At 47.9% G+C, this 26529-nt stretch overlaps 1 protein-coding gene across 2 annotated transcripts in view; it reads left to right on the plus strand.

Annotated features, from left to right (window-relative positions):
• Positions 1-421: 421 nt before the first annotated feature.
• AFAP1L1 (actin filament associated protein 1 like 1) overlaps positions 422-26529 on the plus strand; it is a 58147-nt gene continuing 32039 nt past the window's right edge. Inside the window, exons 1-3 of one of the 2 annotated variants that reach the window (XM_081035177.1) lie at positions 422-657; positions 25350-25573; positions 25837-25965. In XM_081035177.1, the coding sequence (XP_080891303.1) occupies positions 25393-25573; positions 25837-25965 (310 nt within the window). In that variant the 5' untranslated portion in view covers positions 422-657; positions 25350-25392. The remainder of the gene's footprint in view (positions 658-25349; positions 25574-25836; positions 25966-26529) is intronic. The other variant, XM_081035178.1, reaches the window with a different exon arrangement.

Consider the following 26529-nt stretch of genomic DNA (forward strand, 5'->3'; position numbering starts at 1 on the left):
ATGATTATTATTATTATTTCTCTACTCTTTCACACCATTACTGACATCTCCATAGCGCCGGGTCCACTGTCTGGCACTAGAAGGTGTTCAGGAAAGACCTGTCAGATGGAGACGATAAACCCCAAGTCAGGAAACGAGTGGCAGCTGCAGGGTGAGAGGTTTTGATTCCATGGGAGGAAAACACGTTCCAACAGTCTGGGCAATCTGAAGATGGAGTGGGTTGGGAGATGCGATAGTGAGCCCCCCATCACTAGCAGAGTGCAAGCAGAGCTGAACATCGCTTTGGTCCGGGCTGGGGTGGGACGGCGGGCGCGGGAACGAAAGCGTGCGAACCGGGAAGTGGGTCCTCGGGGCCCAGCGGGAGGGGCGTACGGGGCCTGCGGAAGGCAGGGCGTGGCGCGGGCGTGTGCGGGACAGGGGACACCGGTCGGCGGCCCAGGGGGCGAGGCGTGCTCCGGGTCTATTCCGGGAGCGGCGTGGAGGGGCGGGCGGGGGCGCAGGGCGAGCATCCTGTCTGGGGGAGGGGACGTGCGGACGGAGCTCCCGTGGGGCGGACCGGAGAGCGCGGCGCGCCCGCCCGCCGCCAGCCCCGTCGGAGCCGCCGCGCCCTGAGCCGCGCGCCCCGGGGATCGGCCGGCGCCATGGACCGAGGCCGGGGTAAGAGGAGCCTCTGCGGCCGCACTTGTTGCTGCGCGGGGTGGGGAAGGGGAGCCGGGCGATCTAGAGGCCGGAGAGGAGAAAGGGGGGGACGGTGGGGCGGAGGGGGGTGGTGTGTGCAAGGCCCAGTGCTGTGTGTGCAGGTGCCTCCGCTGCTGGGACAGCCCCGTGTCTGTTGGTCCCTCCTGTCCTGGGGCTGAGTGGCCTCCTGCGTGTAAAACCAGAGTTTCATACACTCAGAGTCTTAACTGCATAAAAGAATCCCTCACAGGATTCCTGAGTCGGGCGAGCTCTCTCACCCCATTCCCCTCAGCAAGGGCAAAATAGGGTTGACATGTTACGGTCTCAAAACACCCCCACCTGTGAAGCCCCCACTGTGCTCCTGGCGAGAAGCCCCGGGAGACTGAAGTCTGCAGCTGCCTGGAGCGTTGGGAGGAGGAGGCGGCGCAGGCGTGCGCGTGTGTGCGTGTGTGTGTGTGTGCACACGCGTGCGCGTGTGTGGGTGTCTGAGCCCTGGCTCTCTTCCTGACAAACTGTGTGACCTTAGCCCAGTCCCTTCTGCTCTCTGGGCTAGTGACAAAGTTGGACTAGATGGTCTCCCAGGCCCCTTCCCGCTGGAACTCTCAGGAGATAAGTGTGTTTGATAGAAATTTCACAGGAGAGGTGGGGGCTTGCCGAAATTGGAACTGACATGAGAAAAGAGAGCAGCATGCAGAGGGGCTGGGCTTAAGAAAAGACCTGGACATCTCAAAGGGCACGTGTCTGTAAAGAAGGGGCCTGCTTGGACACGGGCATAGTGTCTAAGGCTGGGCCACCAGGGTCCTAACCCTCCACCCTGGGATCCAAAGAGATCACAAGTGTGAATGCACTTGGTAAACTGGTGAGTGCTGTGCCAACACAAGAGACATTATTATTATTATTATTATTATTATTAACATGAATATTAATGGAAAATTCCTCCCCCTGCCTACAAGGATCTTACACCTTTCCTCCATCTCCCTGTTTGCTGTGTTGAGGCCCCAGAGGGGAAAAAGGGAGTGACGAAGGAAGTGGAAGCCAGCAGGAGGCACTGGGAGCAGGTGTCAGGGAAGCTCCCCGACACCCCATTATAGATAAAGCTGACACCCCATTATAGATAAAGCCAGAGTTCAGAGGGCTACAGGGGACCCCTGGCTCCCAGTTCAAGATGCTACGGACAAGCTCCCCATGCACCCCATCCGCATCACAAAGTACTGCCTGCATCCTCTCCTTTCAGGGCCGGAAGGGCAGGCAGCAAATGGAGGGGGCTTCTGGCTGGCTTGTTGGGGACTGAGGCTGTGATGGTGAAGCACTTGCCACCTGTTAACTGACTCCTGGACAAGTTTGCCAAGAGTCCACACACTCACCCGGGAGGGAACAAAGAAAGAGAAAAGAGGGACCTCCAATGTCCCTCAGACCTCGGTCCCCAACTCCCACATCGTATTTCTAAAGCAGAGCGCCACCCCCTACGCCATTAGCCCCCACAGGTTGTCACATTCCACCCTGCCTGGTCCCCAGGACAAAAATCGATACCTAGCCTGCCCAGAATTATAGAAAGCAGACTATGTCCTCCTTAGACACACCAAAGGTGACAATAATTCACTTAGTTTTAAATACATAAATATTTAATAACGGACACCTCACTTTAGAAAGCTGCCTCTAGAGCACTCATCCTAGGAAGCCGGACTTCCCAGGAATCTATTAGGACTCGGAATGTTCTAGAGCTCTGGCTCTCTCCCTTACTGTAAATTTTCCAAGCCTCCTTTCCTTCTCCTTCACACTTCTTGTCACAGTGTGCCATTACTCTAAGAGTTAGTTACCCACTACCTGTTAGTGTCTACCTCCCTTTCCCCAGTGCAAGCTTCTGGAAGGCTGGGAATGGATCTGTGTGGTCACTGCTGACACAAGGCCTGGCACACAGTAGAAGCTCACTAACAGCGGTTCGATTAGTTCATTAGTAATATGAAGCATACTTTATAGTGTACCTCAGGTTAATTGTAATGCTGATTAAAAAAAAAAAAGATGTCACTAAATCCTCACGTCAGAACAGCTCTTTGTGACTTGCAAAGGCTTTCTCAAATGGGAGCAAAATGGATGGGGAGCACAGGACGAGTTTATCTGTCTTGATTCTTAGGTGTAGTTGTCTACTATGATAGATTATTGCAAGCACTTTATGAATTAAAACATGACTAAATTCTGAATTAGAATGTGAAATCTGTATGTGTTTTTAAGATAAAACATGGCACCTGAAAAATCATTCCAGCAGAACTTTCTGGTTGTGCCCTTGTCCCCGGAGGGGGTGGGGGGGTGCACACTCCTCCGTTGTCATGGAAGGATTCAGAAGGACGGGTCTCATTGCCACCCCCTACGACCCTGTGGGCTGTGGGACCATCAGGCCCAGGACACTGGGGAGGAAAGCACACCGGTATAGTAACAATAGCAACTGAAATCATCCAGCTCGTCCCGTGCACCAGGCACCATGCTCAGCTTTTGACATGGCTTCTCTCGGAACGAGCGACGGGATGGGGGTTACAGCAGGTACTGTCACTAGTCCTCACCTCACAGGGAAGCAGCCTCGGTGGATTAGGTGCATTGGCCATAACAAAGTTCCCTAGGCTGGATGGCTTAAACAGCAAACATTGACTTGCTCACAGTTCAGGAGGCTAGAAGTCCAAGGTCAAGGTGCCATCAGGCTTGGTGTCTGGTGAGGCCTCTCTTCTGAGCTTGTGGACAGTAGCGTCTCACTGTGTCCTCACGTGGCCTCACATGGAGCGAGACATCTCCAGTGTCTCTTCCTCTTCTTAGAGGGAGCCATCCCAGGGGATTAGGGCTCAGCCTTATGACCTCATTTAACCTCACATACCTCCCTACAGGCCCTGCCTCCAAATACAGTCCCACTGGAGGGCAGGGCTTCAGCATGTGAACCTGGGGGATACAATTCAGTCCCTGACATCAGGGCTAGGTCTGACTTGAACTTGCACCTGCATGGTGGCAGGTGAGCTGCCCAAGCCCGACAGCAGGGTGTGGACACCAAATCTTCCTGCTCCAAGCTGCCACTCCCATCACGTAGCAGCTCACTGGTCAGGTCTTCTGTAGCAATTACGGCAGCAAAGCCGACCGAGTGCAGAATGGAAACAAACCTGGGAATTAGGATTTCTTTCCTGACAGGATGTGTGTCTTCCCGTGAATAAAGCAGGATTCATGGGGTGCAGTGACAGACTTAGAAACCACTGATGTATTCTAACGAAATTCCTTCCAGCGGGAATTCCCGATCATGAATATCACACTAAGAGAATCAGCCATTGATGAAGGTAACACTTTCACTACAGACTGATGTGGCTAATACACCACGTTCTACAGGGCAAGGAATTAACTAGCCTCAGATGAGGATAAAATATGGATACTGATCATACCTAGTTTGGGGGGTTGTTGTAAATATGAAGTGCATCTAAGATACTTCAAACATCACCTAGCCACTCAATAAATGCTGGCTACCGTAATAATTACAGTCTTTTAAAATCAGATTCAACACAATAAAATTGCCTTATAGAACTTTGCTTGGTCCCTCCACAAGCTGGTCTGACTCTGATGGCACTTAGTGAGTCCCTCGTCTGTTTTAAACACTAAGCTAGAGAGCTGTTATACAGCTCCAAGACGGGGCCATGTCAGAATCTTCTCTGTATCCCGGACCTCCTTCATGGTGCTTGCCTTTTGGAAATCTGTCTCTGAGCTTCAATAACTGGACCCGTCTGACTGACATTTCTGAGTGACTGAGAAAATACTAATACATAGGCCAATGTGTACATTTGCTCTTAATTTATTCTATTTATTTGTGCCTGCTGACTGGGGCTGTGTCTTCACAATTTTGCTTTTGTGAACTTTCCAGTCTTCTCAAGCCATCTTGTTTTTAAAGTCTTTGCTCTATATTTTCTCTGATTATTTTTTTTAATATGCCTTCTTCATGGCCAAGGTTATGTCTGTCTAGCTCATATGAAGTCATTTATTTCCCCAAGATTCCTTTTCTTTCCACCTCACAACTCATTCGTTTTCAATTAATTGTATTCATCCCAAGATGGGACTTTCTTTTGCTGCATTCTATAATCCTTTGGAGATCATATTGTCCATTGGGCAACTCAAGAAATAATTTGAAGCCCTTCTTTTCATTAAATGAAATCTTTATTGTTCAAGAGATGGTAGAAGAACGTATCCTGTGTCTTGCTCCTCGTTGGACCAGCTTTGAGATCCCTATCAGGAAAGCCACATCTTCTCAATCCATAGCTTCTTCCATGGACAAGCAGCGTGTAGCTACACCTACGACTAGCCTGTGCCACGGCTGTGAATTCCCATACCTCTTCCCTGACATCCCAGTTCATTCTCTACTCCTTCCATCAGTCACTGACCTTCTGAAAGGAATACTCATCCATACTCATCTTTTCCATCCAGACGTGTTCCATGGGGTCTCCTTCGCCAGCCTGGAAACTCAGCACAGCTGACTGATTCAGAGACTAGACAAACTGGGTTTTGCGGTTTGACTGAAACTTCCTAGCTGTGTGACCTTGCACTGTATGATTTGGGTGAATTACTTAATTTCTCTGAACTTCAGTTTCATTTCATTTGGAGTATCATGGGAAAAGTTAGCTTTTAGGAAGCATTCAATACATGCTAGATGTTACATTTTTCAAATGTAATTACTTGGATTTTAGCCACTCTGCAATGGGTGTATATAGTCATATGGGGCCACGGTCTTTAACCTCACCCTCATCCCTGGAGAGGCTTCTGCTGGTCACTGGGCCCCGCTTCCATTTCCTTGTCCCACTCAGCCGTGTTAGTGTTTGGCTCTCCAGTTTAGTCAGGGTTTTTTCTGCCTCTCCCTCAAATATCAGTTTCAAACACCCTTTCTCACGTGGGTGAACACACTGCCAAGTAAGTTCCTCCCTCCCCACCCACTGCCAAGAGCCTCTCATTATTCCATTCTGATCTTTGTTTCAGAAAAACAATCCTGTTTTGGGATACCATCAGCTTCTCATACCCTTCCTATCCTTAAAAAAAAAAAAAAATCTTGCAACTGAACGAAAAATTAAACACACAGATAGACACACACACCCCTGCCACCCCTAAGCATTTTCCTCCTTCCTTCCTTGGCCAAATCTCTCAACTAAATGGTCAGCACTCACAGCTTCCTTTTCCTTACCACACATTTCTCTCACTCCCTGAAGTCTCACTTCCAATCACACCTTCTGCTGAAAGCCCAAACTTAAGGGTTACAGACGGCTTCCATTTTGTCTAATCTTTGACCTCTTCAAGTCCTCAACAGAGACTTCTCTGCAGCTCTGTTGACCCTCTGCTTTTTTCTAAACATATTCTACCTTGCAGAGATGGGAACAGCATGGATTTTGGAATCGAGAAAGTCTAGCTTAAATGACCACTGCTCCATCCCTCCAGGAAGCCTCTCCCATTGCCCAGTCCTATTGTTGTACATGGCACAGCCTCTGCTTCTCCTGCCCTAAGGCAAGTGACCCAACTAAGTTTTGTTCCCTCAGTCTGTAAAGAAGCAAGAATGACACCCAGCATTGACAGACTGAAATGTGGTAATATTTGCCCCGCACCCAGTGCCTGGCACATAGTGGGTGCTTACTAATTGCTATGTCCCATCTCCCCCTATGGCTCATTTGTTTCTTCTTTTATGGCTCTTGCTCCTCTCGCCCTTTATCTCCCCACCACCTCAGGCCCCTCTCGACACTCACTCCTGTAGAGAAGCAAGCCCCTCTAGGACTCTCAAGGTCCATCTTCAGCCATGAGCTGGGCTCCGCTCCTGCATGACCTCCTTCCTGCCTGTGGTACGTTTCCATTCAGAGGTCAACTCAAACTCTCAGTGACCCAATTTTGAACTCATCTTATTCACCACGAAATCAGATGACCCTTCCTGTTTCTCTTTTTCTGTTAACGACACAACCATGTGAGGAGCTGCTGAAGGAAATGGGGGTTTGTGAATGAGACTAAAACTGAAGGGGGACATGGGATGAGTCCTGTAGAAGAGGTAATAGAAGTACTCTCCAGAAGGCTGTACAAGAGGTTAAGCAGGTCTAGCTAGGTTCAATCTAGCAGCACACAAATGAAAAGAGGTATTCCATAATGGAATTGGAGTTGCCCAGCATATCATGAAGCACAGGTTGAACGTCCACAGATCAGAGAAGCCACGCAATGGCTCCTATGGGGACCACAGTAATATATAACTAAAGAACAACTGCCACTTAATACTCAAGATGTTTCCACAGACATGACTCTCTTGCAAATTATGGAGAACAGAACATCTAGGAGTGTATACTTCAACCTAAAGCATTGGTCTTTGATTTAAATACGCATCTACACGATAGCATAGATTTTAACGGAATTTAGGAATATCTCTGCCTGTGGATGAAATTTGGGAAAAGGGCCTGATGCAATTAAAGACTGTTTTTTAAAACTATAGAGCTGATTATGCTTAAACCCTTCAGTAGGTTCCTACTGTTCTTAAGAAATAGACTATAATCCTTGTGGTGACCCTCACAGCCCTGCCCTGTCTGTCACCACCTTACTTTGGGCCCTTGTCTATTTCTAACTGTGGGCCCTCCTCACACTGACCTTTGTACCTTCACTGGTGAACTCCTGCTCATCCTTAGCAATCTGCTTACACATTGCTGCTTCAGTGCAGTCTTTCCCAGTCTCCCAAGCTGCATCTCCCTTTTAAGGTGTTCCTAACCCCCTGTACTTCTCATCGGTGGCCAATTTCACAGTTATAATTAACTGTGTAATTGAAATAGCTGTTAAGGTGAGCTCTTGGAAGGCGCGGCCCTTCTCACTTGTTCCCAACTCTTTCCCCAGCACCTAGTCACAGAGTAGGTACTCAAAAAATGTCTGTTGAGATGATGAATAAATGAAAGGAAAAAAGCACATAATTCACAGAATGGAAGATAGATATGGCCATTTTTCAGCTCCAGAGTTCTCCATTTCAATGATTCTCATTTTAGGAACAGAAATGTAGACTTCGTTGTTATTCATCATTTCCTTTGCCTTCGTCCTTTATACAATAGGACTCCAAATCCTATTGGCTATTACTGAAAACTATATCATGGTTGGCTTCTTCCCCTATATCCTGTCATCTCCTAGGTGCTTCCTCTTTCTACTCTCGCCTTCTCCTGTCTGCCTTAAGGACCCCTCCTAATTTCTCTAAAGCAGAGGTTCTCAAATCCAGCAGGGCTCAGAGTCATCTCCTATGGAGCCTACGGAAAACATACCCCCAGAGATCTGATCAGTGGGTCTGCAGTGAGGTTTGGGAATGTGTCCTTTTTGCAAAGCTCCCAGGGGAGTCTTGATGTGCTCCCTGTTCTAATGCACTGCTTTTAGCATGACCCTTGACCTGCCCAAACACCTTCTGGGATTCCCTGTTGCTTATTCTAGCACTGCCTTTCACACCTTTCAACCAAGTGGGACTCTAGGGTCTGGCTCTGTTACCCAATGTAGCCTTCTGAAATGTGTCATTTTATCTTTAAAAGCCCAAGCAAGTTTTCCTCTTATAGTTCATAATACATCTGCACACACTCCTGCCCTCCAAAACTCTTTGTGCAGTGGACCTCCAGAGATGCACTGTGTTTATCTGGGGGCTTTTCCTTCCCTACTCCATCCTGCCCCCCACCCCAGCCATGGATCCCAGGATATGTGAACTCTAGCATGAGAAGACGAACCTCCAACAAATGTCCCAGCACACAGTGCTAGAGTGGAAATGGATTTGGACATGGAAGCAGAAATCCCACACCCTAGCTGTAGCTCAGCCATGTACTTCTGCAATAAGAGAACATACGTTTTTATAAAGCTTTTAACTTTTAGAAGCATTTTCACATTCTCCAGTTCTGTCCATTTCGGCTTAGTGTCAGGGATGTTGAGCATCGTGGCATGCTTCGTTCAGAGCCTGGCAACCTCTGGTGATCATACATGCTCTCCCTCAGCAGTCGTTCACAGAGGGCGTCATTATGGGCAAGAAGGAACCTGGGTTCCCTCCTTCTAGGAGGGATGTTCAGACAGAGAATTACCACTAAAACCCTTTCTTGGGGGATCCTTCCAGCCCTGAGTTTCTCTTCTGTGGCTTCTCTTAACTCTGGCAAAATCCCTGTAAAGTGGACAGCTGAGACATTCTCCCCATTGGACAGATGCAAAAACTGAGGTTCAAAAGGATGACTCTGCTATTCCTCTCCCCTGAAAGAGACCACTCAGCATCACCCCTTGTGAAAACTCCCCTGCCACGTGCCCCCTTCGACCTTCTCTCTGACTTTGGGTTACCTCCACCGTCCTCAGTCTTGGCTTTTAGAAGATTTTACTGCACTAACTTAAATGCCTCTTCTATGTATACGTGAGTCCTGTGGTTGGAGACTGTCTTTTCATCTCATTTCCAGTGTCTAACACATAGCAGATGTTTAATAATAATCACTAACGAGCGCTCACCATGACTTAGGCAGTTTCCATGTAGACACTGAGCCATTTAACCCTCTCAACAAGCATGAAGTTGATGCAGTTTAGCCTTTATGTCCATAAAATATGACATTAATTTTATTGGGGGAGAAAGTCCACCCAAAAATGTTTCCTACAGCTAGGAATTCAGAGTGTCTGTACAGTATGTAGCTTCTATTTTCTAAAATCACAGCGAGGACTTGTGAATTATAAATATATAAACATGACTTTGTATTAAAAGTTTTATAATTTATGGCAAAATCTGGTTCTATGGTAGGCTAAGGAGTACAGTCCCTGTGGAGGAGTATTTGTGGCTCATGCCAGTGTGTGAATGCATAGACTTTTTGAAGTTTTTTCTATATTTGTGATATTTATCTTCCTTCAGCACTGCAATCTCACCCCCCAAGGGAATTCAATGGGAAAGTTTATTGTGACTTTGTCCTCTGTTGCATTTTAAAGTTATTTAAAGTTATTTCCTGTTATTTTCATTACATAATTACAAATTTGCCATATATATACATATATATATATCCATTTTACAGATGAAGAAACTGAGAGTTAGAAAGGTTGATATATTTACCCAGCCCTGCCCGCCTCCAAACCTAAGTTCTTTACCATTACTCTCCACTGCACCTCCATGAATGTTGGAGAGTCGTTCCCAGATCAGTTATATGAAGGACTTACTAGATAAACCAGGAAGGCTGCAGAGAAACAGGATAGAAAAGGGATCAGCACAATTCCCTGCATCACTTAATGGTATGGCCAGGCAGCTGACTTGAGATTTGATTTCTTACACTCCTCCTTTACACCCCTCCTGCTGTGGCCCTTCCAGTTCTGGTGTTTAGCTTTCAAGAAGCTCTCATCTTCCTGGAATTAACAGAGACTGCCCCAGGAGGGCCCAGGCAGGGTTTGTTCACCATCTAAAATTCCATTCAGGGAATCCCAGCCACACCCCAAGTGGGGGTGGAGGTGCAGAGCTGGATAGGCAAGAGCCTTCTCCCTGACACAGCTGTCAGGCTGCAGAAGGGGCAGAATGTGGCACCACATTGCAGTCATTCCAGCTCTGGGGAATTTGCGGACAGCATGTCCCGCAGGAGGCAAGCTTGGGGCTTTTTATAGCCCTCTAAGAACGAAGGGGAAAACTGATCTCCTGAGAGGGAGGAGTGGGGCACGTGTCTTTTCCAGGCACCATTCCCTCATCCGTGCAGTCCCAGGGAAAGAGTCATGGCTAAGTGACCAGTGTGGGGAAGTGGAAGTGTGCTTGCCGTCTGGGAGACTGGGATCCCAACCAAACCCAGTTCTTCGAATCCCCTCCTTGGGCTTTAGTTTCTTCACCTGTCAGCCCAAAATATTATAGTGTAGGGATGTGCACCCCTCAGCTCATGGACCAAATCCATCTCTTTGTAAATAAAATTATATTGGAACACAGCCACGCCCATTCATTATGCATTGTCTGTGGCACTTTCTCACTACAAGGGCAGAGGTGAATAGTTGCAACAGACGTCTTATATGGCCTGCAAAGCCTAAAATATGTACTATCTAGTCCTTTACAGAAGGAGTTTGCCAAGCCCTGGATTAGACAGCAGAGAGTTGGGAGTGTCTGCTTGTAGCACTGTGGTGAGAAGGAGTCTGAGGGTGTGTCCAGACCGAGGAATGGAGCAATGTCTTTAGACCATACAAGAATATGTATTCAAGAGTAGCATTGGACGAATGCCATTTACCAGTGTTTTTCAAACTACTTTTAGCCCCAGAACCCTTTTGCAAACAAAATCTTAAGCAATAGAGCTGCTTCGGGTGAAGTAAGAGTGAGAACACTGAGTACAGCCCCCTCCATCCTTCCTACGCCCTAGGCAGCCTCTAAGGAAGCTCCACACATTCCACACCTCCATCAGAGCGGCACTTGAAAACCACCTATCTAATCCTATGCACCCCATTTTACAACTGGGGAAACTGAGGCTCAAGGAGCGGCATCTTGCCTAAGGTCACATGATCAACTCCCAGGTGGTTTTCCACAGAACCACTGTGTGGTCATGAGGTACCAGCAGAAGACAGACAGACAGACTCCCCTGCTGGGGAGGAAACCTGTCCATTGGCTTTGAGGGCCTCAGGGCTGCCATTAGTGTATGGGTGGCCACGACGTCTCCACTGAGCCAGCAGCCCACTGTGCTCAGGGCTGGGACTTGGCCAGAACACATTGCTGATGCCCGCTCATGCTTCACAGTGGTTTGGTCAAGGCTTGGGAGCCTTTTATCTGAGACCAGAGCCAAAAGAAGAAAATAAAAATTAAATTGGACCCTGTTTTTTAAATTTCATTGATACCAAGACACATTTTTTAAAAATCAAAACATATTTTATCATTGCTACATTAATTTTTTCCTTGTTCTCTGTTTCTTTTTTTCAAAAAGCTATTTTTTATTAGATAAAACATCTTAAAATCAGTGACACTTTAGAATGGAGAAATTATGATAATTTATACTAAAGCTTTCTTTTGAAGATGGAATCAGATTTATTCATTTGTAGAATAAATATTTATTCTTCCTGCCCATTCTTGTTGAAGGGTTTGCTGAGAGCAGATCCAGCTGATATGAAACCAAAGGGATTTTTTTTTTTTTAGCTCCACTTGAACCAAGAAGAAAACTGATCTAGGAGTCTGCTGGGAAGCCAGAGAGACAGGTCGCATTTTCTCACCTCCAGCCAGCAACCAGGTGCATAGGAGAAGCTCAGGGTCCCTGCACTGTGGAATCTCCTAGGGAGGCAGAGAAGTGAGACTTGGTCACCAGTGGCTGTGACATGAGGTCATATCTGGTCATTGACCATCAAAGAGAATATATAAAGGACCAGAGGGCTCCAGGGACACTTTCTAGTCAGGAACCTCAAACACAGGGTGGGGAGAGCACAGCACTCCAGGTGGAGAAAATGGGAGAGTGGAAGGAAGAAAGAGGCTCAGAAATGTGCTCAGGCGCAAATTGGGTCAGCCTACCTACAACCCAGAGAAGCAGGAAGAGGTTAAATGGAACCTCGATCCTTCCCAAGAAAGGGGCCTTATCGTCCAGGTCCCTAACTGGATGTGTCCCAGTCCCTGAGAGACTGTGTTGCTGGAGATTTGTAACTAATAATAGAGGCAGCATAACGTAGGAGCTGAGTGCACTGGCTGTGGTGTCGGGTTGCCCGGGTTCGAATCCCAGCTCTACTCCTTCCACTTAATCCCAAATCTGAATTTCTTCAACGAAAAATGGAGATAACAGTCTCCTGTCCGCCCATGGGGAATAACCGAATTCATGCAAGGAAAGCACTCAGCACGCAGGAAGCATTCAATTGAAAAAAAAAAAAAAGCTAATGACAGGTTTGTAAATGATCGCCTTTCTTAATGAATTACAATGGAATCCAAGTTCTCTGTATCACTTTCCCTGGGCTTCTCTCTTCTCTCCTCCCCATCCCTGGAAGGATGGAATTACAGAGGAACTGCGGATAAACCACGGGGAGTGCATGCAGCATATGGGGCTCTTTCATCCTCTGAGTCACAAAGGAAACTGGTGTTCAGCCCTGGGGAGCTCTTGATGGGATGTGAGCAGGAGGGGTTTGTGCTAAGTGTTGCCATTTGGGGGAATTGTTAAAGCCAGCAGTGAGCTCACCTCAGAGTGAGAAGAGAGAGATTGCAAACAGGTGACCTGTTAGGAGCTGCAGCAGATACTACAGGTGAGCAGAAGGCTGTGTAACATTAACTCACCTTCATGTTTCAGTTAAGAACAGGGAGACATAGAACTTTAAACTCTGTCCATTTTCAGTAAAGTTAATTGTGTACAATTGTTGGTCGAATGGGGGAGCACAGAAGACATTTGTCTGGGGCTCTTCGAGACTCAAGACATTCCCAGGACCTTTGACCATCATTTCCTTGATCCCCACCCCTAGTCTTGGGGGCAGGAATCACCCCTGGTTTTCCAAAACCTGCCCCAGGGTGGCTGGGCTCCCTGAGGGGCTGGATTTCTGGGCATCTGGCCCAGAACCAAATCCAAGGTTAGCACCAGGAAGCTTTTGCAGGCGAGGGTAAGGAGAGAGGAAGGACTTCCTACCTGGGCAGAAATCAGGGCAGCCGTTCTGAGCCTGACCTTCAGCCTCCCCGCTACAACATCTGGGCTAACCTCTGGGCAATGCTTGATCCCCTGTAATGCTAACATCAGTAGTAATAACCATCCTTTACAGAAGGACTCTGTGTGCTTGGCCCAATGCTTAGCTCTCCATACATGATCCCCCTTTCTGCTCACCACAACCTTCTGAAGTGAGTGCTCTCGTGATCTGTCTCACAGATGAGAAAACTGAGTGGATGTCACCTGCCTGGGGTCACTGGGCTAGGGAGGGCAAATCCAAGTTTTGATTCTGGATGTTTTTCACCCTAGTCTCCTAGTGTCTCAACTACCCACTCTACTGATTCACCTCTTAGAAGGGATATCTGCCTCTCTTCTTAGTTCAGATTTCTGGAACATTCTTCTATACGATGAACCTAATACTGTGGTCTTAGAGCTGCCTCTCCCTGGTCCAGGTCTGCCCTGCAGGGCCTCCAGTGGCCCAGGGAACAAGTCTGCCTACCCTCCCTCTCTCCACACCCATTTGAGCCCTTCTGCTCTTGGAGACAGTTGTCATGGGCAGGATTTACAGCCTCCTCCCTGGTCTGTGGACCTTCCTCTGAATTCTGAGTTGTCTATTAATCCCTCCGCAATCACCTGCTATGTACCCATTATTGTGCTAGGCACTGGGCAACAGTGGCAGATATTAAATCAGGCAACATCTCTGCCCTCATGGGTTCACAGTTTAATGAAGGATTTTGAACAAGTCCTCTATTCTCGAGGGTGTAACAGGATGACTTCGCCTGTCCAGGAAGGCAGGACTGACCTCCGGGAGGAAGCAGCTTCTAAACTAACTCTCCAAGGTTAAGTGGGCAATATCTGGGGAGTAGGGGGGATTTTAAATAACAGTCAACTCAATATGCATCAGAAATTGTTCTAAGCACTCTATGTAATACCTTACTGGATCTGCACAACAACCCTATAAAGTCGGTGTCATTATCCCCATTTTGCAGGTGAGGAGACACAGAGAAGTTAAGTAACTTGCCCTAGGTCACACAGTAATGGATAGCAGTGGGAGGAAAACAAGCCATGCAGAGGAAAAACCATGAACAAAGAGCATTGGGGTGGGGTCTCAGATATCGAAAATAGGTAAGAAATAACAATAATAATTGAACATAACACAGATAAATACATACTATGTTCCTATCAGTGTAGCTTAAGGCATCTATTGATGATTTTTCTCTTTTTTTTTTTTTTTTTAAATCACACTGAGGTTTCTGTGGGCTGACTGTCAACCTAACTCTTCGGTCTCATCTCCTGAATCCTACACAGGTTCTGTTGTTTGGGGAGAGGAGGAACAGATGGCACATACACTACTAATAAAAATTTACCCATTTACAAAACTTCAGGGTACAGAGTGCTCTCGCTTTTCACAGACATTGTCAGATTTGAGTCTCACAACAGGCCTGAGAAGTAGGTAGGGGAGTTATCATCACCCTGCTTTAACGTTAAGGAAATTGAGGCTTAGGGATGTGAAGCAAATTGCCCAAGGCCACACACACGGCCAGTAAGTCTCGAGCTGGGGCTTTTGACTCTAGTTCCTGTGTTTTCTCCTCTACACAGAGACACAGTGTACAGTCGAAGGCCAGAAAGATTCAAACATGGCACCTTTGACCTCCAGAAAGTTCTCAGCCTCTCTAGGCCCCTGTTCCTTGTCAGTACCACGGGGACAAGAACAGCTCTTGCCATATAGAGGTGATACAAAGATTAAATTAATAGGCACAGAGAATGTTCCCCAGTGGACTATCACACAACACAACGAATAAACACAATGACAGGCAATGATAGGGATAAATCTTAGCAATGTAATAGTAAAGAAAAAAGTCACAAAAGATTACCTATAGCACTGTACCCTTTTAATAAAAACAACTAAAATAATTGTATGGGTACATCTAGTTGCAGTGCCACTACATACAAGGGAAAGAAAGCAAGGATGGGAAGAATACAGCATTCAAGATGGCCGTTAGGCTAGGTAAGGGAGACAGCAGTGTGGGATCGTAGCGGGATGTAAAATATGGCCCAGATCCTGGCTTTTGCTTTGAATGGTAGATTCACGGGTACTTGCTACAGCAGCAAGCATAACTGATTACATAAATAAATAAGTGAAAGTGGAGCATGTATGGATCAATGATGAGTCTCTCATGTAGCAAGGATGAGGATTAACCCAATTTTTGTCTGCCTGAAATCCTCTATGTAAAAAGAAATTAAAGTGTCAGGCACCGCGCCCAGCTTGCAGGAGTGTTGGGTAAACGTTCTCTTTCATTCTTGGATACCTTTATTATTATCTATCTGCATTATCCACATACCACTAGCCAGCCCTTCTCAGTGTCTGCCCCAGGCTATCGGTGAGATGGGTCCTCAAACTCAAGTTTCTCAGAAGCAGAAAGCCCAGCCCCCTTTAGGCCTCCGGCCTGGCACCCATCCTGGGAATGGACACCAGTGGGAAATGGTCATGAGGTGCTCACGGCTGGTTCCCGCAAGCTTTGGGGGTAGGGAACCCCTGTTAGAAGAAGGCCAGAAGGTATTACAATGCAGCAATGGGAAGCTTGGGCTCTCAAGTTAGGTCTACATTTGACTCTTGGTTTTGTTCGCTACATGCCTTTCGACAAACGACCGTGAGCCTCTCTGCGCCTCACTTGGTTCATGTGTAAAACAGAAGGTAAAAACAGTGTCTACCTCACAAAGTCGTTCTGAGGATTAAATGAGGTAATCCATGCAAAATGCTTAGCACAACATCTGGAACCTCACTTACGAGCTCAAAAATACTACCTGCTTTTATCATCGGGTATCCCAGGCTACTCCCTGAGACCGCTTCTATTTCCTCAAGCTTTGGGTGAAGGAGATGGTGCAGACTACTAAAGACGGAAACAGCTGCCATCTTGTGGGGGGGTGAATGTATGTGTCACAGTTTTCCACTTCCTCCTGGAACCATTTCCTTTGTGAGCTAAACAGGGAGGAATCTGTAGACAAAGGAACAATTCTGGGAGAGCCCAGTCCCACAGCCAAAAGTTATTTCCTTAGAAGTCAGTGGCTTGTCCCACCCCCTCCTGTCTGGAAATGGCTTGTTGAGAGGGACCTATGGCTTCCCTGGTGGCCCAGGGCTGTGAAACTGTGCCCAGAAAGAACAAGTGCTCTGCTGATGGAGACAGACCTATGCAGAACTTCTGCGAGGGACGCCATTCAGATGCGAAGCTTCACTGAGCTTGACTCCTCGGAAGAGCGTCACCTAGAAACAACCCCATGACCTGCTTCCCCACTGACCTATGACCTCCTTGAACTCTGGGCTCCCTGTCTTCCAGAAATAACAGTAGGTCACAGAATTGTGCTACTCTACCATTCCTAATAATAATCCCCACAGTTTACAAATTTCCCAACCATTCCCCATTTCCCCTGGCACAAACCTGCACATGGGGATTCCAACCTCCTCATCACAGAAGAAGAAAATGACACTCAGAGGGGTTAAGGACTTACCCCAAATTCTACATTAGTAAGTGGGAGGAGTTAGAACCCAAACCAGATCCTCTCGTGCCAAATCCCCAATCTTGCCACTCTTCTTTCCCACCTCCCTTCCTCAGGATTCTACGTTTCTGTCCCATGGAGTCAAACTCGTACTATTCTCTTCAGCATAAAGGATGTCCAGTTTCCTGCCAGAGCTGTACTCAACACACACAAAAGCCTTCCAAGGTGACCTCACACCCCCTCGGCCTCCTCACACCAGGGCTAAATTTAACTCCTGGAAAGCGGTCCGCACTGAGGCTTTGGCTTTGCAGCTGGGGATTCTTTGCTCCTCTTTTTTCATTCTTTTCTAAGCCGCATGAACCATGGTCTTCCCTGTATATTCTGGGACAACAGGAAGTGTTTGTTTTGGTGACCGACAATGCTAGTCCGACCAGTGTGGTCCCCTCCGACGTTCTGCACACTGGCCTTCACTTGGATTCAGAGACAAGTGCTTGTAAATGCAGAGGAAGGAAGTGGGACGTGCCCATGGCCCCGGATGAGAAGATATGCAGCAAGTTGGAAGAGACGGTCGGCAGGGGAAGGGGAGAAGGGGCCATTCTACTGGCCTCACCTGGGTTGCTGGGGGCCTCTCTGCTGGTTTATCCAGAGCTGACCTTAGACAGAAGTCGCCCCCTGAAGGAGCACTGCAGGAGGCCTCACCGAGTAGCTCCTCAGTATTCTCCCCATTCTGAAATCCTTCGTTCCCACACTTGCAAAATGGGGCTAGCCCACCTTGTCATAAAAATTATGTAAACAAAAATTATGTAAAGAATACATGTCAGTCTCTTAAAGCAGGATGTGACTTACATAAGAGTAATGGAAGAGGAATGGAAATAGCTAACATTTATTGAGCACTTAGTACGTGCCAGACACCGTTCTAGGCACATTCTCATCCAGTAGTGCCTGTTCCCACTGGCGAGGTGGATGTGCTCATAGGTCACCGATGATGTGTATGAGGCATGCGGCAGTTATGTAAGTGTCCCAAAGGAGCACAGCTAGGAAATGGGGAAACAGGACTTGAACTCATGTAGTTTGGTTGCTCAATACGTTAGTTATCATTTCCCAACTTATATGTTAGGATTAAAGTCCAACAACCACAAAATGGGCATCACTAAGGAGATGCCATATTCACAGGAGGAATACAAGTTCGATCAAGCAGGGTTTGGGGAGCTGAGCCCAGTCAGAAATTGGGCTTCTGGTTCCTTTTATTCCCCAGGGCCTTTTGTTCCCTCTTTTTTTCTTTTTCTTAAGCGTCTTTTCACTATGTTGAGCCACTTTACTACGCTGAGCCATCGTTCTAAAATCACATTAGCTGTTGCACATTCTCAACTCTGAAGAAAAGTTTGCTTCCAGAATTCATTCATTCCACAAATACTTAAGCACTTATCTGTGTCAGGCACTAGCAAAAACTGGCATTTTTCCTGCCCTCAGGGAGTTCAGGCTCGTGTGGGGGGACAACTGATGTTAATCAAAGAAATGCTTAAGTAAGGCTAACATTTCACCGTGATAAGGAGCACAAGGAGAATGGTGCTCTGATAGCATAAATGGTGGGGGGAATGTGGTCAAGAGGACAAGGAAAGTTTCCCTGAGGAAGTCACGAGTGAATTGAGAGGTGAAGGGGAGCATTACTGGTGTCAGGAGACGGGCGTTCGGATAGGCAGAGGGAACAGTATACGCAAAAGTCCCGGGTTAAGAGCCTAAGGAACTGAGCATGAAAGAGGCCTGAAAAGAGGTGTCTTTGGAAGGGCCTGCAGGGTTGGAAGGCCACAAGAAAGGTTCCTCTTCCTATCGTTCCCCCCACACAAACATTGAGGTAACACCTGCTAGGTATACTGCTTTCCTTTCAGGGTGCTGTGCCTCCCCACTGGTATCTTGGGTCATACCTCATTAATGTGCTAGCTTGTTGAAACACAATATACAGAAAGCCATCTCTAAACCCATGATCAAAAAATTTTAAAGTAATATGCTGGTTGTTTCTCCACGTCAGGATCCTTTACGAAATGGAAATTAGGTTATTTTGCTGTTTGGAAATGAGAAAGGAAATTTGAGTCAACCAAAAAAAAATTGTAGGTTCTTCATAAAACTACATTCTGACAATGCTTCCTATTTTCCATCTTTAAATCATGCTGGTTGCATTCCCTCTGACTTTGAAAACAAAGAAGGATGAGTTCTCTTTGTCCTAAAGAGGCTTGTCTAATGATGAGATGGGGAAAGGAGGCATTGTGCTTCCTCCTACTGCTTTGCAGTTAATGAAATTGTAACTTTCAAACTGTTTTCAAGCATTTTTTTTTTTTAATTCCAGAGTCTAAAAGGTGACCAGAAATGAGATCAAAAACCAAAATGCCCACTGGGCTGACCTGGTAGAAGCCAAAAAAGGGTTGTTATTCCTGTGGTTTGCTGAAGTTTAATTTATTCACTTCTCTTTTCTCATGGAAATTAGACTCATTACCTTTGAAAACTCTAAATATATCCGACCTTCCCTGCACTAGAACCCAGACTGGCTGTGCAAAAACACCTTCTGTTTGAAGGTTTCACTCAGGCCTATCGGGTGTGGGCTAGAGAGGTGGTCCCCGGCTTAATGTTTTCCTGTGGCTTCACTTCTGCTCTCCACTTTTTGATTTCAATTAGGTGGGGAGGGTGGGGGAGCAGAGAAAAAAATTGATCTTAGTCTCAGTTGGGTATTTACCAGGAACAATAAGCACTTTGTGCTCTAATCTTAGATATATTTTTAAATCAGTTTCTAATTTTATTTTGCAAACTTTTTGTGCATCCCAGAGAACAATTATCGCCCATCTTGGGTTTCTGTGCCTGTCTGTCCCACACAGTGAAAGATTGAAGAGTTATAAACAATGATTAAACCATTTCTTCCTGTTTTTTTCCCCTCATTGGAATTCACTGTACCTCCCAGAGGCTCAACTAAACCAAACAAGATCAATGAAATGTATTCATGGTTCTAAATAAACTTTAGATGTCCTGCTGCCCCAGCCTGTTCTCACAAAGCAGGAATGAACTGGACCAGGAGCGAAGATGGGAGGGAGTGGGTTAGAAATTGGTGTAGGAGATCTCTCCTGACTGGGGATGGCAGGACCGGGGTTTCTGAGTTGTATTCCTGCCCTTCCGACTGGACGATGTTGTCCCCTCACGTGACATGGAGCGGTTCCTTAGAATGTGAGCACCCGGAGGGAGGGGATCCACTACCTCCACTAACAGAAGCACCCCAAGCTTATGTGTCGGGCCCCGAACCGTGAACAGTCCACGTGATGGGGCCTGCAAAGTCCATGAGGCCTCTTGCCCCCAGATCCCCACCTCCCTGTCCCAACCACTGCACCTGGAACGGGAGGGCAGTCACATAGGAACAGGGTACCTGTCAAGTGCACTGAGGGCCAAGGACACTGAGCGCTGCATTTCATCTTCACGATGACCATGTGAAGCAGCTACTGTTGGAATCCACGCTGTTTGCAGATAAAGAGCTGGAAGCTTGGCCAAGTGAAGGCATTTCCCCCGGCGCCCATAGCTGGACCATGGCAGAGCTGGGAGGGGGGCCCAGACTGTGCACAGCCAGTGCTTTTCTGTGACTCATCTATGCATCAAGGTTTGTGTGAATTTAATATCGGATACTTTGATTTTTCAGTTGGTTGTGTGGCCGTAGCTGAGTCAAATAACCTCCTTGACCGTCACTTTCCACATCTTTAAATTGGAGAGTTAGAATCCTGTGCACTGAATAAATGCTCGTTGGGCTTCTACATGATTGAGACACAGTTCCTGTCCTCAGGGAGCTTGTTACAAACACAGCAAACCTGTCGCTAAACACTAGCCGTCAATGCTCTGGAGTCTGCATAGTTCTGGGGAGTGTTAGGAGCAGCAGTGGCAGCACTGCGAGCTCCCCGAGTGACTGTAGGCCTCAGGCACAGCACCAAGTGCTTCGTAAGCAGGACCTGACTTACTTCTCCACCCGCGGAGGTTGGGATGCTATGATTCGCATTTTACAGATGAGAAAACAGTTCTCTAACGTGCTCATCTTTGTACCGCTGGGAAGTGGCAGCACGGGAATTCTGCTTCGCCCAGGGCTGACCCCAAAGCCTAACCACTGTGCTCTTCTGTGTCTTCCATAGGGCCCTTATTCCTACCGCAACTCTCAGGTCTCTCAGAAAGGGTGTCTAATGATAATTTGTTGAGCAATGAGGACGGTCTTCCCACGGTCCTTACGTTCACAGACATGCCCCGCAGTGTGTTTTCTGGTGGAGTATTTTTCAGAGTGTGAACTTTGGACCGGCTACATCAGAATCAAGTGCAGATTCCTGCGTCCCTGTACAGGGTCCTACCGAATGAGACTCTCTGGGCAGAAGGTCCAGGAATCTGCATTTTCGACAAAACCCCTGGGAGAGTCTTATTCTTGCTAAAATTTGAGGCTGCTGTCCTAGGACTATATATGAGCCTTGGCAGAACCATTCGTCATATGCTTTATATGCACATGACTGCCCTCGAAATTAAATGCTCTGATGGTTTAAATCCCTGTGGTGTGAATTCACTAGAGTTAAAAACAAAACTGCCATCAACGGGACTTTTGTATTCACTCCACCTGAAAGCTAGCTTTCGGGCGGAGTTCTGTATTGTCCTTGAAGAGCTGAGCGCTGCCTGAAAGCTGTCCTGTACCCATGTGTGAGCGTCCCTCTGGGCTGAGGCCCGCGGTTGTTAAGTCAGGTACTTATATATGCTTTGAGGCGCCTGTTTTTAAGATCGTCATAGTTAGGACTCTGAAGTTCAAAGGGGTCAGTGGGCAGAGGCCCACTGAGCAGGACCTTCAGCTTCATTATTTCAGTCTCCCACCCACCAAGTGGGGGACCCGCCCCCAAGTCAGCAGCCCAGTGAAGTCATAGCCCAAAGCCCTCAGCAGGAGAGCTTTGAGGAGCTGCCCGCCTGCTCCTGCCCTGGCCTGGCCTCTGCCACTGTGAGCCAAAGTCTTCTGATGGAAGATTCAGGGGCATGGGGTAAAGCTTTGAAGTCAGACAGACCGTGGCTCATGGCCCAGCCTTACTGCTTGCTGGCTGAGGGACCGCACTTCTCCCAGCCTCTGTTCCCTCCCCTGTAGATCACAGAGAGCTTGTGTATGAGGATGCGGTGAGATGACGCACGAGAACTGACAGCACACTGTACCTGCTCAGTTATGTCCTTGCCCGTTCGCTGCTACACGCGGAGCTTGCCCCTGTGGCTCCCTCTCCCTCTGCCCCGCTGCATGCCAGCTGCAGAAACCACCACCGGCGTTGGGCAGTGCCTCACGCCCATCTGCTACACTCAGATCCCCTCAGTTCCCTCCTTCTCCTCTGTACTGTTTGGACTTTTGTGATCACACCTCCGTGAAACAAAAACACTTAGAAGTCAAGGTCCCCTGTTAGAAACCCCATCAAGGAGGAGGGAAAAAACAAAACAAAAAAAGTGTTACAAAGCTTGTATAGTATATAGCATAGCTGATGTTTTTAAACTGCAGAGAACTCACTCACAACGAGTTGTTCTTACTTTAGAAACAATTCTAACAAACCTTAAATTAGAAACAAGAGTTTGAGAAGCAGGAATGCTGCCACACGGGGCACTCGCTGATAGCAGCAAGAAGAAATCTTTGCAACATCACAACATGGAGCAAGAGAGGACCAAAAAGGAAGGGAGGCAGGGAGAGACCGAGGGGGACAGCTGGTAGGAATGGTATTAATTAAAAGGAATAAAATACAGATTCACACTATAACCCGGACGAAAACGTGATGCTCCCTGAAAGAAACCAGTCAGAGAAAGCCACGGAGCATTGGTTTTCTTTAACTTATATGAAATGGTCAGAATAGGCAAATGCATATAGACAACAAATAGATTAGTGGCTGCTTAGAGCTGAAGATGAAATAGGGAGTTGGGGATAATGAAATGGTTTTAAAATTGATTATGGTGATGGTCTCACAACTCCGCAAATATAAGAACCAATGAATGTACACTATTTTAAAAAATCCAAAAAGTTTAGCAATCTGAGGTCATTCACTGAAGATCAGTAATTCTCAGAAAGGTGTGGTTGGGAATGGGGGATGCCTGGAAGTCCCGAAAATGCTTTCAGAGGGTCCGTGAGGTAAAAACTATGTAGCACTAAGGCCTTCCCTGCCTTTGCACTTTCCCTCTCTCACTGGTGTACAGTGGAGTCTTTCCAGGGACTATATGACATGTGATGATGTGGTAGCTCTGAAGGCTAATGGGAGGTATGCCTGTGTATTCTTGTGTTTTAAATTTTTCTCAGTCTTAATTCTTAATATAGTCAGTATTAGTAGACGTATCTCACATAACACAAAAGGTCTTTGGGGTCCTCAATAAATTTTAAAAGTGTAAAGGAGTCCTGCGGCCAAAGTTTCAGGACCACTGGTAGAGGGATAAACAGCATTGCACCCAGAGCCTTGACATTCCTGCATGACAGCAGAGCACTGTCCTGAAGTTTCAGGGATGACCCATGGCTGCAGGCCACAAGAAAGCCCCCATGGTACCCTGTCTGCAGTGCCTTCCCGGTAGCATTTAGCACGGCCTCCCTTGTGAGGAATTACCTGTGGGAGGTAGAGGATACCCACAGGAACCGTATTCATTTCCTCATTCCTCCAAGTGGCACATAATTAGTGTCCGGTAAGCATTTTGGAATTGAGTTAATTGACTTTTGGTGTCTCTGCTGAGGGTGCCAGAGAGCTTTGTGATTCCATTTGAAAACATTTCTTTCACGACAGCTAAAATTTGGCTAAAATGATTTAAAATGATTTCCTACTTCAAAGGACCCCCCACACACACACGCCCTATCCAGAAGCCTCCATCACATGGCATCGCAAGGGTTCAGGTCCTGGAGGCAGCAGGGCCTCCAGGCACCATTCACCTGGGCTCTGAGGTGAGCGGTGCCCCCTCAGTTGTGTAACTCAGCAGCTCGAAGAATCGCACAAAGCAGCAGTCAGCCTGGCTCCACCTCTTTCAAGCTGTGCTACCATCTCATCGCTTCTGTATCCTCTAGAACACAGGTATCCCAGTAGGACCTACTCACAGATGTGCTGCAGGGATTAGATGAGACATTGCAGAGAAAGCCTCCTCCCTCAGTGCCCCAAGGCAGAGAGAGCTCATGAGGTGGTAGCTGTGAGCTCTGAGTTCATGTCCAACAAATTGGAGGTGATGATGGATTGCCACAGACTGCAATGTCACATTTTTCCTTCAAGTGCCACTATACCTAAGATTTCTATTTTCAAAACAGTCCTGTCTGGTCATCTGTTTGTTCTCTCTCTCATCAACCCCATAGAGAGCACCCACACTGAGCAGGCCCCAGACTGGATGTGCAGGAAGCTGAGATTCACAGTACAGTCTACGACTTCTAGAACCCCACAGGCTGCTGAGGGAGACATGCTCACACAGACCCACACAGCATAGACCAGCGTGGTAGACACTGCATGGCAGTGATAAGAGCTGGCTTGGGGTGAGCCTTTACTATGTACGGCGCAAGGCACTTTTTAGGCATGGCATACTTCTTCTTTCCAACAACCCTATGAGGCAGGTACTGTTATTACCCTCCTTTACAGAGGAGGAAACTGAGTCACAGGCTAAGTAACTTGCCAAAGGTCCTACAGCTAATGAATGATGGAGCCTGAACGTGAACCCAGGTGGTCTGGCTCCAGGGCGGGTTCTCTTATGCACAATGTCATACCCCCTCTTAGTCATCCAGACCCTGTATCTATAAGTGAGAGTCTCACCATTTCCTCAGGGGGGCCCAGAGTGGGGAGAGTCAAGAGACTGAAGCTGACGTCCTGGCTCTTCTGCTTGCCTCTGTAACTTCAAGCAAGTTCCTTACCTTCTCTGAGCCTTAGTTTCTTCATCTAAAGCACAGGGATGATGATGGGACCTATCTCAAAACGTGCTGGTAGGTCGGTATAAAATACTGCAAGGCAATGTGGTGCTGTGGTTAAAGGTGCAGAGTGAGGGAGCCAGATCCAGTCTCTGCTGGCTGTGTGACCCTGGAGAAGTTGTTTAACCGCTCTGAGCCATAGTTTCCTCCTCCAGATAATGGAGATGATAAAATGCTTGATATGAGATTTAAAGAAGACTCTAAGTAGAAAAGGGCTTAGCACAGCTCACAATAACCGTTCAGCACAGGTGAGCTTTTATTATTATGCACAAATGACTGGGGAGTTGCAGAGCAGGAAAATAGTAGCACTGCTGAAATGAGGCTGGTCCTCAGCTCTGAGGCGAACCAAGTCCCTGTTACTATTCGGGACAGGGAGACATCCATGACATCATGGTCTTGGCACGCTTGTCTTGAACGGATTCTGTGCTCTAGGATTTGGCGACTTCATGGGGTCTCAACCAGCAGCAGCAGCAGCAGCCACTGAGAGCTGGTCAGAAATGCAGACTCTCAGGTCCCACCCTGACCTCCTGAGTCAGAATCTGCATTTTGATAAGATCCCCAGCTAATTGCTATGTACACTCAAGTTTGAAAAACACTGGGATAGCACGGAAAGAAAGAATGGTGAGGACAGTTTTGGGCCTGGGGTAAGAAGGGTTAATGTTTAGTTTGGCTCCCACCAGGCACCGGAAACAGAAGGTTCCAGAGATTGAAGCATATGAACTGATGGGACAGGAAGGCTCCCTTCCTGCCTGTGTCCTGGATGGCCGGGGGCTTCAGCCTGGGCCCTGCACTGAGCCTGGAGTTGCAGTGAGGAAGGAGCCCTGGACCTGCGAAGCAGAGGGCATCCTGGGACAGGGCGGCCTAAGTGCCTCTGCTCGGGCTACGTGGGCCCCCAGTGGCCGGGGTGAGCCTGGGAGGTTCAGTCCTCAGGCCAAGGCTATATGAGACCTGAGGCAGAATGGGAAGGCCCAGAGGAATGTCACGGTTAAGTGAGCAGGGCTCTCCCAAGGGAGGCTGGGAAGCCAGCACTGGGACAGCTGTGTGAGGGCCTCTGAGGTCTCTCGTGGCGCCTGGCCCTGCCCTCTGGTCCCTGCTTCTCTGGCCTCTGGTGGGTGGGGGCAGGGCCAGGATCCCAGACGCAGAGCCATGATCGTGCTTCCTCCTCAGTGCTGGAGCAGCTGCTCCCCGAGCTCACGGGGCTGCTCAGCCTCCTGGACCAGGAGTACCTCAGCGACACCACCCTGGAGAAGAAGATGGCCGTGGCTTCCATCCTACAGAACCTACAGCCGCTCCCAGGTCAGCCATCAGCACTCTGCCTGGAGCTCTTTGAGAGCCTTCAGTACTGCCCAGGCCTGCGGGCAGCAGGAAGCGCAGCCTCAGAGCATGGCGTGCAGCGCTTTACACGGCCGAGCCAGAGTCACGTCCACTTCGGCCTTTTCCCATCGCAACCCGGCTGTGGTCTGTGCACCCTACATCCTCAGCCCACTGCAAACACACACACAATGCACACGCCACACACACTCAGGTACCTAGCACATGCCACACTCACACACCTCGCGTTCTCACATGCATAGCACTTTCTTCCATAGCAAATGTACACTACCTGACGCACACCACATACAGCACACAGCAGGCCCTCGCCACCCGCACGCACTCACGGACACAGCACGCGACACACCTCAAACCCGCAGTCTCACATCACACACCAACATACGCATCATATCCACAGCTCACGCGCGCATACGCCCACACACATGCAGGCTGACATACGTCAGATAGACACACAGCACACACACAGCACACACTCCTTTACACAGGTGCACACACACACACTCACACCCGCCCCACATCGTTACTCAC

This window comes from Rhinolophus hipposideros (assembly GCF_964194185.1).
Source record: "Rhinolophus hipposideros genome assembly, chromosome: 23".
NCBI classification, from domain to species: domain Eukaryota; kingdom Metazoa; phylum Chordata; class Mammalia; order Chiroptera; family Rhinolophidae; genus Rhinolophus; species Rhinolophus hipposideros.